Source organism: Scatophagus argus, chromosome 3, assembly GCF_020382885.2.
Source record: "Scatophagus argus isolate fScaArg1 chromosome 3, fScaArg1.pri, whole genome shotgun sequence".
Classification (NCBI taxonomy): Eukaryota; Metazoa; Chordata; class Actinopteri; family Scatophagidae; genus Scatophagus; species Scatophagus argus.
Genome location: NC_058495.1, coordinates 21385830 through 21401453, shown reverse-complemented (window position 1 = coordinate 21401453; position 15624 = coordinate 21385830). Strand labels below are relative to the sequence as shown.

At 41.7% G+C, this 15624-nt stretch overlaps 2 protein-coding genes across 2 annotated transcripts; both read right to left on the bottom strand.

Moving 5' to 3' along the window:
* Positions 1 to 64: 64 nt before the first annotated feature.
* On the bottom strand, positions 65 to 4518 carry comtb (catechol-O-methyltransferase b). Its single transcript, XM_046384710.1, has 6 exons — positions 4362 to 4518; positions 3031 to 3202; positions 973 to 1090; positions 694 to 887; positions 475 to 606; positions 65 to 400 (listed from the first exon to the last, which is right to left on the bottom strand). Coding segments are annotated over exons 1-6 (798 nt in total). The 5' UTR covers positions 4364 to 4518; the 3' UTR covers positions 65 to 220.
* Positions 4519 to 6637: 2119 nt separating this feature from the next.
* LOC124056847 (SRSF protein kinase 2-like) lies at positions 6638 to 13448 on the bottom strand. Its single transcript, XM_046384702.1, has 15 exons — positions 13329 to 13448; positions 11923 to 12227; positions 11737 to 11845; positions 11536 to 11623; positions 11125 to 11212; positions 10790 to 10896; positions 10475 to 10640; positions 10290 to 10315; positions 10134 to 10190; positions 9396 to 9762; positions 9098 to 9195; positions 7745 to 7852; positions 7547 to 7616; positions 7372 to 7464; positions 6638 to 7224 (listed from the first exon to the last, which is right to left on the bottom strand). The coding sequence occupies exons 2-15, from the start codon at positions 12152 to 12154 to the stop codon at positions 7040 to 7042; spliced, it is 1794 nt and encodes a 597-aa protein (XP_046240658.1). The 5' UTR covers positions 12155 to 12227; positions 13329 to 13448; the 3' UTR covers positions 6638 to 7039.
* Positions 13449 to 15624: the final 2176 nt, after the last annotated feature.

Here is a 15624-nt window from a genome sequence, read left to right as displayed (position 1 = left end):
CGGTGCATCAAGTATTGAGGCTTCCATCACGTGGTGTCACAAAAAGCACACAACACAAATTATTTGTTTGACCTTCACATGATGTATCACTTTTAATTGAAGTTAACACATTCTATAATGTATTAGAAAAAACAGATTTAACTGATCTGCCAAGTGAACCCAAGACAACAGGGGTCTGAAGTTTGCTAGTGTCCATGTAAAATATGACACTTCTTCCCTTCTACCCTAAGAAGACAGACTTCTCCAAGCCATCCTCTGCTTTGGTGTACTCCAGGTGAGACTTGAAGTACTGGCTTTTGTAGTGCGGGCTGTTGCGAACATATTCCAAGTAGTCAGGAGTCCCAGGGCAGATGACATTGTCTGCCAGCAGGACGCTGCCTTTCCGGAGGAGACCACACTCCTGCATAAACAGCAAAAAGGGTGTCATGGCAAATCAAGAGTTTGAGCAGTTGGAAATAAGCACAGCAAACTTGCCTCCATCAGCTTTGTGTCAGGAAGGTACCGATCCTTCCAGTGATCCAGGAAAACCAAGTCAAATGTTTCCACTCCAAACTGCTCCTTCATTTTGGGGATCCAGTCACCAGATGCTCCTTCAACTAACTGAACCTAGAAAGAAGAAACATACTGTGTTCTGACCTGCACACACTGGGTCACTCATTGCTTTTCAGTTTGCGTGGAAACGTCTGGCTTTACCTTTTCCTCTAATCCTGCCCAAGCAATGACTTGACGAGCAATCGGAGTAAAGTCCGGGTTAAATTCAAGAGTGATGAGCTTGGCGTTAGGAGGGAGCAGTCTGGCGATCCGCACTGTGGAGTAGCCACAGTAGGTTCCCAGCTCCAACACAGTGGCTGGGTTTACCTCAGACACCACGGAGTCAAGAATGCAGCCTGTGACAAAGAAGTAGTAGTAAAAGTCAAGTAAGGAAATGATTTTACCCATGACAGCATGATTTATATGATGACAAATTAGTACCCTTCTCATCCCCCACGTTCATGGCCCACTCGCTGTGTCTGCAGAACTGATCGATGGCTTTGACCACGCTGCGAGGGTCCCCTCTAGTGGCGTTCTTCTGTACTGCACTCAGGAGACGCTGAGGAGGAATAAACAGGACCATTTTACAACAGGCCGAGCCATTTTTAATGATTCATTTATTAATGCTTTTATGGTAGATTATTAAACATAGATGAAAGAACTTGATGTGACTCCACACTTGAGTGCCAGATCCCAGCCAGATTTATTGGTGTCTATCTTTGTTGTACAAATTCTATTAATTTCAACAGGATGATGAACTCTCCACTCACACACAGTAGAGCAGCAGCAAAATGTCGCTCAACAACTTTCACCACAAACTGCAGGCTGATTAAATTTGTACTGGTTTCCCTCGGTCTGAAAACATAAAAACTTTTAACAAAGACGTCCTGTTTCTCTTCCATCACGTTCACCTCCTTCGTGATGTAACCAGGTGATGTTAAAATGTCCCCAGCTTTGATCCTAATGTGTGGCTGCCTCTCCGTTTGCACTGATGTTTGTGTCCAGCACCTGAGGTTTGTGTATAAGCGCTCAGTGTGATCAAACATTGCACTCGAGGCAAAAGGTACTACAGTGGACATGTTTCATAGATAATCCCACAGAGACATCAGTGAATTGAAATGTGTGGCCTGCACACTGTGAAAATAAAGCTGAACACTCTCCGTTTTTAATATGAAATAAAGTATAAATGTTTTAGATTATAATAAATTAAAAGCAATCATCAACGAATCATAGGAAGCCTGATGAGAAAAGGTGTTTTACTTATTGTCCAGGCATTATGTCAAAAAAAAAGACCAGCTTGATAGATGTGATCTGGAGTGACATTTAAATTTCAAGAGGCTTGTGTTTAATCCTAAACATGTGTTGACCAAGGAATTCAATATGTATCTTTATTTTCCTACCCTCAGCACGTTTCCTGTTCCCATCAGTTGATCATCACAGTGACCTGCCACCCTCCTGCCCAGTTGCTTCTTGTAAGCTCTTTAAGCTGTGCATGAAGTCCTTCAGTTTCCACTCTTCTGGCTTTCCTAATGTCCCAATATATTTCGATACAGAACCTGACAGTCAGTGTTAATGAGAACAGGATATTTTTCACCCACAAGTATGTTAAAGGCTTTTGGCTTGTCTCAGCAGGAAAAGCATCAGGTGTAACTAACAACTATGGCGTGTTGTATCAAAGTGTCCCAGTGAGCCGGGATGAACCGGGCAGTGGGATGCCAAAATATAATGTATCTATTAGGAATGATATAATGATATGGTATTAATTACACCTGTAAAAGGTTTTGTCTGTTCTGTTGTGGTTTGACCCTGTTTTGTCTGAAGCTGGGTCCACAGCTTCAGGATGGGTCAAATGCAGAAGACGAATTCAGTGTGTGTATGTAAAAATATATATATTGTCAATAAAGCTGATTCTTCTTCTTCTTCACAGTTAAGCATGATTTCTGTTACTCAGTTCTGTAGTAATTCATTAAAGGATCGTTTCCTTGTGTCAGTTTGTGTGTATTCTGCTTAGCAGGTCCAGTCTGCCTTAAATTAAAACTTAACAGGTTTATTGTTTCCACACCTGCACCTGACTTGTTTTACTAAAAGCTTACTGAACATGGATGAAGACACAGATCTGAATAGAAGTTTCAACATCACTTTGAGCCGCTCCCGGATGTCCGATCTGCTCGCCGTATCTTTAAGGCTGAGCCCGGCCACCTTGCGTAGGAAACTCATTTCGGCTTGTTCTGTCGGTCACTACCCACATCACCATAAGTGAGGGTTTGAACGTAGATTGACCGGTGAATCGAGAGCTTAACTCTCTCTTCACCACGACGCACAGGTACAGCGTCCGCATAACAGCACACGCTGCTCCGACCCGCCTGTCAATCTCTGGCCCGATTTTCTACCAGCCTAAATATCATCATCATGTACTTACAGACTGCATCACACTTCTTTAGTCGTTAGTGTGTCAGGGCTGCTCTTACACAAGGCGAAAACTGCATATTGAAGGCACACCTGAGGACGTGTGGACTGAGTCAGTACGTCCAGCATCTGTTCCACAATGACATCGTGCCAAATGAGGGCCAATCCTCCGTGATACTGCACAGCAGCGGGTATCACCCATCTGTACAGCCCGTACAGCAGAGCGGCTCCACCGGTGCAACAGTAGACAAGAGTCAGCCACATCCTGCAACCAAGACACAGAGCCTGAATATCAGTTCAGCGTGCTTATACGGGAAGAGGCTGTGACGCACAGTGCAATAACAACACATCTGCATAAGATAAATGAAAGCTCTCGTACCCCCACACCCACACACACACATACACACACACACACTACCTTTGTGTAGAGCTAATGAGATGGGTGTTTACTATGCAGTGGACAATACTGTCACTGCTCTGATTTTCATTATCAGCTGCTGCTGCCAGATCCAAGCTGTGCACCCACACAGCCCTCGATATGATGATATCGCTGTGGGATATGAGTTTACACATTGACAGGTCTTAGGAAGCATTTGCAGCTTTGTCTACACATTTACAAATTTCAATACGCTTGCAAATCTGATTACAGATTTGGAGGGGTTGTTTTTCTTTTTGGTATTTGTTATTTGTTTGTTTAAACATTTACAGATAAGATTATGTGTGCACAGATTTTGATTATACATTTGCAGATTCCAGTTTACACACACGCACAAAGATTGAGATACAGAAGAACGGAGCACAAAGGAGGAGAAAAGCACAACCAGAATCTAAATCCTAAATCCTGTGGGAAAGCCGCAGAGGGCAATGCTGGCAATTACCCTGCACTCTTAATGCAACTGTGAAAGCCTAGTGCTGGTTGAGGTAATTCCTTTTGATTTGGAGTTTGAGTTGCATGGCAACTGGCTGGGGGTTAAGAGCCATGTCACAAAAGGCAGCGCACTGGTACTTTAACCTTTACTTTCGCTTCATCCTAACGCACTTACAACCAAGAGATTCAGAAGAAGAAATGCAGAATGTTTGGCATGGCTTGATAAACAGACACATATTTTATTGTGCATTGTACAAATAAGAGATGATTGCACCAGTTGCATGCTGCACATATTATCTGACTATTGATCTTTATGCTTATCAAACTGTCAAAAACTTAAATGTGAAAGAACAGGAAGGAGAACGGAAATGCAAAGGCCATCCAAATGTTCCAAATATCCCAAACTTATTTATTTTTGAAGCTATAACACTTTACACTATAACATTTGTTGTTTGAAAATGGCTTTACTGAGAAGAAAAAATCACCAGCATTAAATCATGCTTCTGCCATTAAATCAAGATTCTGCCATTAAAATCTAATAGAAAATAAGACTCACATGTGTCGGCAGGCAGAGCTCTCTGTACTCGTCCCACCTTGTCTCGCTGCCACGGGAAAATACGTGTTTTCTAACTGACATAAGCCTGCACCTACACGAGACTAACTCCTCCCTCCTCTTCCTTTCATCCCCCTCTCAAAGAGCTGCTGAATCTGAGCATGCAAGGAATCCATGACAAATATCTCTCTCTCACACACACACACGCAGTATTGGAAATATTGGATTGTGTTTCTTTGTGTTCTTTAGTACCACCTAGTGGTGATTGCAAACAGCTGCACTGAAGAGGAAGTGAGATGACACCTTGATGTGCCTGTTCTCACTAATTTGTATCAGTAATCTTTTCTCTACTGATAGAGATATTATTCACTATTTACTTATTTGTGTGTATTCCCAAATGATCCTGTTAAGCAGGCTAGCTGTACAACTGAAAGTACACCAACATGGCAACTTTCATTGAGGACAGCATAGTAAAAACGATGATGACTTAGTATGGGGATTTTAAGGATTTCAAAACAAAGCTACACTGCACTTCATCGCAGCCAAGTCGGTAGCTGTCCCAGCTGAAAACGAAGTAAAAGATTCACAAGATGGTATCGAAGCAGGTTCAGTCCTCTATGAGGACTGAGGACTCCAGAAAATCACAAGCTCCAGAATCAGCTTAGAAGCAGTCGGTAACAAAGCAGATGCAGGCAAAACCAAGCTGGCCTTCACAGAAAAGGAAGTTTAATGGTAAAAAGCTGAAGCTGCCTGTAGTTCTGGAGGCAGCAGCAACAGATATGAGAACAAGGTTCACACATTTCGACCACGGATCCAAGCATCAAGAGAATAATGTTTACTACCACCCATATTCACACTCCATAAAGCCTACACTGCTCAGAGGGAGGCCCAGTCACAGTTCATCTAAAGGGGATCAATAGGAATTGCAGTCAGTGTCCCCTGACTTACCTGAACTCAATCAACCCATGAGCTGTCAATAAGTGAAGAAATTAAGAAATGGATTTGCTGATCAAATGGCTGGGTAGGTCGTCAAGTAAGCAGGCATTTAGGTCTGTTAGTGCAGACAACTTTCCCCTGGATGTAAATGACGTGAGAAAGACTGAACATAACACACGGATCTCCAGAAGCAATAGAGAGGGCTCTGTTTAATAAAACAATTAACTTCCCCAAAATCTCTAACAGAGACAGTAGAAAACTTCTACTGCACAGGCTAGCTTACCTTGACACAGTGACGCAAGCGCAGCCCTTTGTATCATGACATGAGTGCACACACGTGGGGGAACATGGTGTAGCCTTTATTATTAAACTATTAAATAATTCATCTGCAGAGAAGCTGAGCAGAGAAATCATCCCAGGTTTAACCTGGCCACTCCTTCTGCTTCAGCAGAACAGTTAGGTTAGATGAAACCACTCTCGGGACAGAAAACAAGCATATCATCATCAGATACAGCAACCCAAACAGACAAGACAATCAAAACAGAAAATGCTTACAGACATTGCCCCCGTCTATAATGAAATTGTTAAAAGAGAACAACACATGCTTTGCTGCTGTGCCTTTACTACTCACCACGTGTGTGACAAAGAGACATCTTGCTGCTCTTCACCCTGGTCCTGCACAGCAGGTTTTGTCCTTTATATCCCTACCTTTGGAGTTTACCACCTCCAAAAACCAGACCAGATTTCTTATGGTGTTTGACTGAAGTGCTCCTCAGATTCAGGATAACTTAACAGTAGATATACAGCAAATTTTCTGCTGTTTTGTGGAGACCAAAGCCTGAAGAGATTTCCTGAGGCCATTATGATATCAGGAAAATGAATTCTGCAAAGAAGCCGTGGTGGATTACAACATGCATGTTCATGAACAGCCCTTCACCCACTCATGCCATCTTTGGCATGAGGAACTTTGTTGAGAGGAATGTTTGTGCTGATGATGGCCCTCCATCATTTGCAACCAAAGCTAAGGCTATTAGTAAATGAATAAAACTATCTCACACTGGTTTATGACTACTCTTTCATTATTTACATAAGCATTTCTGAATGGTTAGGACTCAATTTGCTTTTTTAGGAGAAAAAGAAAAAAAATGTTATTATTCCCAATGGGTAGAAATTCATCTTTTGCCTCTGATTAATACTTCATTACACACACACACACACACAGGTGTGGACAGAGGAACCTATAGATGCAATTGATGTGGAGACATGTCTACATATACAACACGACAACTGCACTCTAAAACCACTTTTCCACTGCTTCAAACAAAGCAGCACGCACAGCCCAGTGCACTGCTCAGCCTGCTTCCATGCAACCCAGCAGCGAGTGCAGATCTCAAGCCAAGTCCTTAGCTACTACAGCTTTCTTAGAAACAAAAATTAAATCCGTCATATGTCAGTTTATTTAAATTCAAGAACTTTGTCATCATGTCACAAGGTAGTTTTACAGTAAGACAAAACTTCTTGTTTATCATTGCTGTGACTGAATTTTATGTGACTTCCATTAAAATAGTAAAAGAACAAGCAGCCCATCTGTGAAAAGGATCTCACTCTGTGTTCATGATGCCAGCACCAGACAACTACTGTATAACCTACAGCTGTCCAAGTCCCATGTCACATGTGATGTGTCCAAGCCTGGTCCAAAGCAGACAGCAGTCCACTGGCCTCTGAACAAGACGGAACTGGTATGCTTAGGAGGTGATCCAGGGGTGTTTCAGACACTGGGCAGCCGTGGCTCTTTTCTCTGGCAGCAGCTCCAGCATGGTCAGGAGGAACGAGCTGAACTGGGCGGCTTCCTCCTGTGGCCACTCGTACTTATCCAGCAGGATCTCAAGCAAGCTCCACGGCTTCAGCTTTGAGATGTGTCGTAGTTGTCCTGCAAAGGGTAATAAGTAGGCCGATTTACTTCTTTTGTATAGTTATAATTATCAAAAGCAGCACAGGTAATTTGTCTGCATGATGAGCAAGGAAGTAGTTCCAAAGTCTTATTGTGCTTGTAATAATATACTGTATAATTTCTTACCTTTACAGTTGAAGTATCGCTTAGAATTTCTTCCTGAGAGGGCAAACTGGGACGGAAGAGGTCCCAGCAGCTCAATGATGTGAGCAATGTGATCTGAGAGAACATGGGCAGATGCTGTACTATAAGCACATTTAGTTTAATCAAGGACAAAAGGGATGTAGCGAACTAAACAAACCTTCCTCGCGGGAGAACGTGGCCCCTGACTGGGGGTCGAACAGATAATCCCCTGTGGCCAGCTCGAAAGCCTACAGCACACATAGAGGGACAAAAATATGCTCCTACTAATGGCAATGATGGAATAGAACACTTTCATCAAGGGGAGATGAAGAACATTGTTACAAAAACACACATCGTGGGTCAGTGCTCCACTCACCATGCAGGCGGTGCTCCAGATGTCGGCTGGTGTGCAGTAGTCAGCACCGATCAGAACCTCCACGGAGCGGTACTGACACGTCTGGATGTCCTCAGTGAAGTGCTTGTGCTGATAAAGAGAGATGAGATTTTAGTGCTCCTTTACAAAATGACCTGCGTCTGAGACTTGACAAAGATCCACAAAAAAATGTCTTCGTGCTTTTTCATCTCAGTGCAAAGCCGTGCTAGCAGCTCTGTGAAGCTGAACTCACACACAGCAGTGCTTTGAGTTAATCAGTCTTATAAAGAGAACGCTAATATAAGCTGATGTTAAGCAGGTGTAATGTTAACCATGTTCACCAGCGTAGTTTATCATGTTGACATGAGGCTGACTGAAATGTCATTAGCTTTGCATGTATTTGGTCATAAACCAACATATTGGGCAAATTTAAATTTTGACCTGATGATGATGAAAGTCTTTTTTTGAAAGTTTTTAAAACTCATCCTGTACCAAATTTCATACGAGTCCATCTAATGGAAATTCCACTAAAAAACACTGAACTCCCTGAATGCTGTAAAACATTTAATGGCAATCCATCCAAAGGTTGTTAGGCAGCGTTTCAGTGGTGGATGTTGCCTTTCCTAGAGCCCATAGCATGGCTAAAAAAAAAAAAAATCAAAAACAGAGAAAACAGCATCTATCTTTGAATCTGCCAAATCAAATGAGAAGCATAACCATCCCCACCGGGTAGCACTGAAACGCACAACAATATAATGTACACCTCTCTCAAGCTACATTTCAAATCAGTCCACACAGACTTGTCTCACTGGAAACATATGGCAGCTGTGTTTTTCACTGGATGGCGCGATAAATATGGTTTTCATACAATGTTCATACTAAAGTCAGGTCTATAAAAATTATGGGTGGAATGTTTTTTACTTATAACAAGTGGTCATTTATGAAACACCTCACAGTTTGATTCTGACAACTTTAATCCTGGAGTTCTTACTTTTGATATTACTCACTTTTGAATCTGAAAATAATTGCAGTTAATGATTTAGTACTTTTGTTTTGCAAAGTAGTTTTTCTGTAATTGGTTGCTAAATTCTTATAGGTTTGGTCTTTTTGTCGTCAATCATAAACACACTGAACTCCAAGCAAACCTGCAAAATTTCATAGCGTGATAAATATGAACAATTACAACTCAGGATTCAGTTATTCCCTCAAATGATATTTGTAATTTAATACAAATGAATTCAAATTAAAAGACGTCGAGCGATGGAGTATGTCCATACTTACTGACAGCTTTCTAGCTTAAAGATGAGGCTATTTGGTGGTAATTTTAAAGATTTACAGGTTTAAACAATAACTCACCACCCAGCAAGCGTTGCCCAAGTCAGCAATCTTGATGAGGATTTTATCAGCATTCTGGGGCTTTAGTAGGTCCAGAAGTACATCTGAGTCACTAATACCTAAAAAAAAATGTGACAGCTAAGAAGATCAGAATGGGATCAACTTTGAGTACACAGATGATAATATTACTATATGCTGACATTAGTTCACTTAAACACATAACTAAGTAGCAAGGTACATATTTTTGTCAAAACTGCGCATTTAATTTCCACAGGAAGAAGAACAATTTGCTTATCGATAGAAGAAAACACAAACTGACTGCGGGGAGAGGATGGGGAAGGCGGAGCTGGCTCTTTGTTGGCAGTCTGATGCATTAAAACTGATCTAGAGCCACAGGCAGGAGCATCTGTGCTGAGGCCTGACCACAAGCAGATGGAGTCTCTGTGGTCGTGTGGAGCAGAATCCAGTCCGTCTTCAAACAGCAGGGTGTGTCTTCGTAATGTGAGGTTAGGACCTGTGATCTCAGAGTTACAGGTGGAGCTGCAGATGCCAGAGGGAGCAGTGGCATCAGAGAGCGACACCTTAAGTTTGTCCTTTTGACTGCGGTCGGATGCAATCTCCTGCCCTCGTGGACTCCTGTCTTTCTTCCTCAGTCGCATAATGGGGCTCTTGGAGACTTTGCTGGACTACAGAGGTGAGTATCGAGTAAAACAATTAATCTGAAAAGTGCTCGGTGAAAGTAAAGAAAACCATTTCAGTTAAAGCCACAAAGTGAAGAAATTTAAATTGACTTCAAAAAACATTCAGCATAAACTTCACATATTAAAAGCCTTTACATCATCTACAACATTTTGTCAACTTCTTGTGCCAGCTTAACCGATGCAGTGTTACAGGCTGAAACCTTTTTTATGCATATCATCTGCCATCCGATTACAACAAAAGTACAGCAGAATGAATATTGTGGACATACTATGTCCCCCATACTCTTAAAATGCATGCAAATACAAGATCTCCGTGTATATACAGTGCAAAAAGTAAAACACAATATCTCTCTTACCCACTCCCCAAGAGTGTGGAAAACTCCTGTCAGCTTCCCCAGCAGGCTGGACAAACTCTTAGGACATCACAGCAGAAACACACAGGTCACAATGCAGTTAGGATAACATATAGTTGTTATGTAATAATAATGCACAGTAAATTTCAGGTTTCATACCTGTTTTTCTCTGGAGCTTCTGTTCACTAGCAGGAAGTGAAGAAACCAACACAGAATGAGGGACACACTGAGAAAATAAGTGATCAAAGCAACAGCAGCTAACATTTTTCTTGCATTTAGTCATGGAGACCTCCATCAGCCTTGTACACGCAGGTTCCTTTAAAACTGCATGCAGCGTCACTAACCTGACGAGCTCGCGAAAGTGGAGGATGCCGGCAGCTGCCACAGCTTCGTGTTGGCCGCCAGCTTCCGAATGTAAACCTCGTCCACTCTCAGGAGGATGTTTTCTGGCTTAATGTCTGTGTGGATAATCTTGCATTTAGTGTGCAAGTAATCTAAACCCTGCAGAACCTGTGATAAGGAACGAAAATACTGTCACTGGTACTGCAGTCCATGTCAGTGAGGAGCAAATGTTGAAGATAATCTGTTCCAAGAGAGAGCTCAGTCAGTGGTGATAGACCAGGAGGATGATTTCAGAGGAATAAAGGGTTGCACAGCACCTGTCTGAGGATGCTTTTAACGCAGGGCAGTGGGAGGCCAGTGTAGTTGGATTTGACGATCCACCTCAGCAGCTGATGGCCCAGCACCTCCAGAATCATGCACACATCTGGTTAGCAATTAAGGTGGCACAGTTCCATCAGCTGTCTATTGTTTTGTTTTTTTCTGATGCGCATAACTGTGCTCATGACACAGACATGTCACGTTCATGAGAATGGCACAAACAGGCAGACGGATGGACAACCCAACAACGTAAAGCCTTCAGCCACGGCAAGCACCCCCTCAGAGGCATAAGCTGCTTGCAGCTGATTGCATTACATATCTCTGTAAAGGATACGCTCTCCATTTACTCCGCTGATCCTGAAGTCATCAATGAGGTGCACAATACTCTCACGTTTTGGGTCTTTGGGGTCACTGTCCCTAACCTGATGGTCATATAGTGCATATATTACAATTACAATTAAATTTAAGTGTGTAAAAACGATAAAGATAAATACAAAGTGACTTCCTAACATCCGTTCCAGAGTGTTAATATTACCAAGCTCCAAACACAATATTATCACAGCATTATGTCGTCACATATGGATTTTTTAATTCAAAGCAGTCCACAAAATAGTCCACCATAGTCCATATTCTGTATGTGTGTCTCTCTCACACACAACAGAATATGGAGTTTATGGAGGCCTGTTTACTGTCAGAGTACTTTAAAATGATGCATGTTAAACAAAAGCAATGTGGCCATACTGACACATTTCAGAAGTTTGATCTCATCCAGTGCCGTCTCTGTGAATGTCTGAGCACTCTTCACCACCTTCAGAGCCACAAAACGACTCGTCCTGCACACAAACAGTTATGGCACTTAGCTTCTCTTCTGTTTATGACATGCCATAGGATCAGTCTATTATATTCTGTGACATATGAAAAGTCAAAAGGTCAAACTCATACTTACACCATATCCCAGCAGAGCCATACAGTAGAGAAGTGACCCCATCCCAACTTTTTAACCACTTGGTAACGATCAATGAAAACCTCTCCGATCTCTACGCAATAGTAACCACCTGCAACACAATGTCTCTCCATCAGACAAAAAGATCTCAACCAGTGTGTTGGGGTTTGGTGTCGGGGTGCTGCCTACCGATGCCATAGTCTTCAGGGTTCTCCTGTTGCTCTTCATAAGATCCCAGAGGCTCAGGGAAATGACGATGGATCTGTGCAGCCGGAGGGCAGTGGGCAGCTTTGCTGGGCAGGGGGGAAGGTTTAGACCTCTCTCTTGCGTCTGGGGACACGCGGGGGCTGGGTTTGAGGGGTGCATTCAAAGGGCTGGTGGAAAGCATGGCTGATATAGCAGCAGCGTATGCAGATGACATGTTTGACTGGAGCCTGACAGGTTGGAGCACAGCTGAAGATGGGCCCGGATGACAGCAGCACTCAGGGAGTTCGCTACGAGAAAAATGCATGTGCATACTTTCAACCATGCTCACATCTCCGGAGGAAGAGTTCACTAGCTGTTTGTCTCTGACAGCCTGTCTGTACTTTAAGTCACTGATTGCAGGAGGTTGTTTGCTATGACATTTCGAAAGGGGCCAGTGAATGTGTATGTTTTATTTTTAGCTGGATGAATGGCATGTCAACGTAAATAGCTCCTGACACTGGCCCAGCTGCAACTGAACTCTTCCTGATTTCGCATGGATGACTACAGTGTGGACGCAACAGTTGTAAACATGAACGCCTGGCAGTTCAGATTAATTCACCTTCTTTCGAGGTTTATCTGGCTCGAGCAATCAGTTTGTTAAGACAGTAGTGTTCAGAATGATACAGTCTTTCACACAGGTCACACTCTGCTCAGTAAAAGCTAAGGTGGGCTTTTTTCTGTGTGGTTACACACTGTGTCATGGCGCTGTCAAGATTTACTGATGTGTACAAAAGATCAAGTCAGTGACATTAGATAAGAATCAGGAAAATGCCAAATTACCAGCACTTCAAAATAAAAGTCAAAAAAAGACCAGCAGTACACCAATCCTGGTTTGGCTGATAAAACCTGAGAGAGTCTGTCATATCCTGTCACATATTAATACAGCATACAGCAGATAAACTTAAAATGCGTCAGACATGCACATTTTGCCACTTCACAGTTTTTTCTCATTTTAGAATAGACACAAATAGAAGACTTATATTTCAAAAACAAAACTAGTTTATTTTACCAGACAGCATGAAAGTAGGTAAATTAGACTTCACACAACTGCAATATAGTTCAAGCTTTAATCTGAAACTAGAATGTATTCATATCAAATAACTCATTTTTACTATTTTACATACTGCATACACTTCCCATTTATTCATTGACTTCTGTTGCTTTTTGCCAGCATGGTCTAGCATAATTTTATTTTGAAGGGTTTGCAGGAAGTCTAGTTTGTTCTTGTGCTGGACTAAACAAGTGTTGTACACATTGCTGGTCTTAACGATGATGGTTTGTGGCAGGCTACAAAAACTCTGTGAGCTTGTGCTAAATTCTCAACAATATCAGAGGAGGAGCCTACTTACCCCTGAGTGTGATATATCCAGGTTTAATGTTCGTAAGGCGAGAGGTAAAAAGAGCCTGTCACGAGGACAACTGCAGAGTCCCTCAGCCCGCCTGCTCTGCTCCTCACTCTGGTCTGTGTAAACCACTAAGGTCCAGGAATAGCAAAGTGCTGCTGTCCTGTGTTTCTGACATTTATCACTATGTAGCTACCAGTGCTATTTCCAGCGGGGAGGTCTTTCTCTCATCTATTTGTTTATAATTCCATCTGTGACGTTCCTTACAGAGATGAAAAATAAATAAATATATAACACCAGTAGTCAAAATTAACTCCTGTGAAGAAATTTGATGTTACACTATAGATTACACATTTTAAAAAAATAGATAAATAATCACAGGAAAATTGACTGTAAAAACATCTTATGGGATTTTGTTGTCCTGTTGTTACGGGACAACAAAATCAAACAAAACTTCAACCTTTGCATTTTTATGAGTGGGCTGCATAAAGTTTGGTGACAAGTCCCAGGAAGGCTAGATATATATGGACAAAAGTATTGGGACACCTTACCATTACACCAATGACAACATTGGTGACATTGCATTCTAAGGAGTTGGTCCCCCTGTTGTGGCAGTGGAAGCTTCCACTCTTCTGGAAAGGCTTTTATTTTTTTTTAGTGTTTCTGTGGAAATTTTTGCTCATTCATGCAGTGGAGCACTTGTGAGGTCAGGCACTGATGTTGAGCCAAAAGGCCTGGCTTGCAATCTCTATTCCAGTTCATCCCAAAGGTGTTCGACAGGGTTGAGGTCAGGACTCCGTGACAAGTTCTTCCACACTGAACTCATCCACCATGTCTTTGTGGTCCTTGCTTTGTGCACTGGGGCACAGTCATGCTGGAATAGAGAAGGGCCTTCATCAAACTGCTGCCACAAAACAAAAACAGCCCCATACCACACCTGAATTCAATAATAAAGACGTCCCAATTCTTTTGTCAATATAGTGTATTTTTTTTCACTCTCAAATAGCAAACATGACTAAAATAACACTCTGACTGAACATAGCAGGAAAACCACAGCTGTGGTTAATATAATATCAGAGAGCTCAACTTAGCAACTGCGTATGCCCACTAACTCATACACTTAAATTGGACCAGAGCCATCGTTAACAGCATTAATTCTGATTTATAGATTAAAACTTAATTTATCCTGAAGGAAATTCGCGTGCAGAAGCTGCAGCACAAAGTGGAGAAGAGTGCAAATATAAAATATCAGTGAGGTGCAAATTCAAACTGTGCCCAATGCCAAACACACAAACAGATAAACGACAATGATCATTATCATGACTTAAAATTATTTTTGATGAGTAGATAAGAAGTAATGTAGTAGCCAGAGTGACTGAAAACATATGTATGAGTGTGAAGAGTAAAGGACAAGTTCACCATTTTATCTTAAAGCAACAGGCAGATGGGATGATGAGGACTGTGGAGTGTCTTCTATTTGTTACTGTGAGGGTTTGTCTCAAAGACCACTACAAACAGGAGGAATATTTTCAGCAAGCAAAACTTTGGACTTTGACTGTCCTAATGGACACCTAACCACCGATTTAAGACAAACTCGAAAACTAGTGAACCTCTCCTTTAATATTAAGATTTCAGTATAGTGAGTAAAATTACTTTTTTTTTTTTTAATTCAGTAAAAACTCATGTCTCACAATAAACAAACATGACAGACACATACTGCGTGGATTTCAACATGACACTTTATTTAGTAGAATGAATGCACAATCTCATACATACAGTATAGAATCGGGCCTACGAGTCTTGTTTCATAGGCCTGGTTATAAAGAGAGGAGGGAGAGAGAAACCAGCTGCACTTAAATATCTTTAAAAAAAAAAATAAACAACTAAGAATAATCAGATATTAACACGTCACACTGCTGAATGAAAAGGTCTGAACACACATTACCGATCCCCGCACTGATGAGAAAGAGCTACAGTCGATAGCTACAAAAGGTTATAGGTTCATAAATATAATATAGTTTGAATAAATTTGCTTCAGAGCTAAATTTATATCATTTACTTTCAACTTACAGAGTACGTTATATGAAAAATACATTTACGATCCCCAGTGCACAGCAGTTTGGTCTTTGATTTCAGGTTTTAACCAGGTGGAAGAAGCTGCATGAAGCTGGATGTGAATACGTCGGACAGCAGAGGAAACCAGGTAACATTCAGTGTGCTACAGTTTGCAACAGAGAGGAAAACAACATCACTTATGACAAACAAAGAGAATTACATTCAAATGAGTTCCAAGATGGCCAAC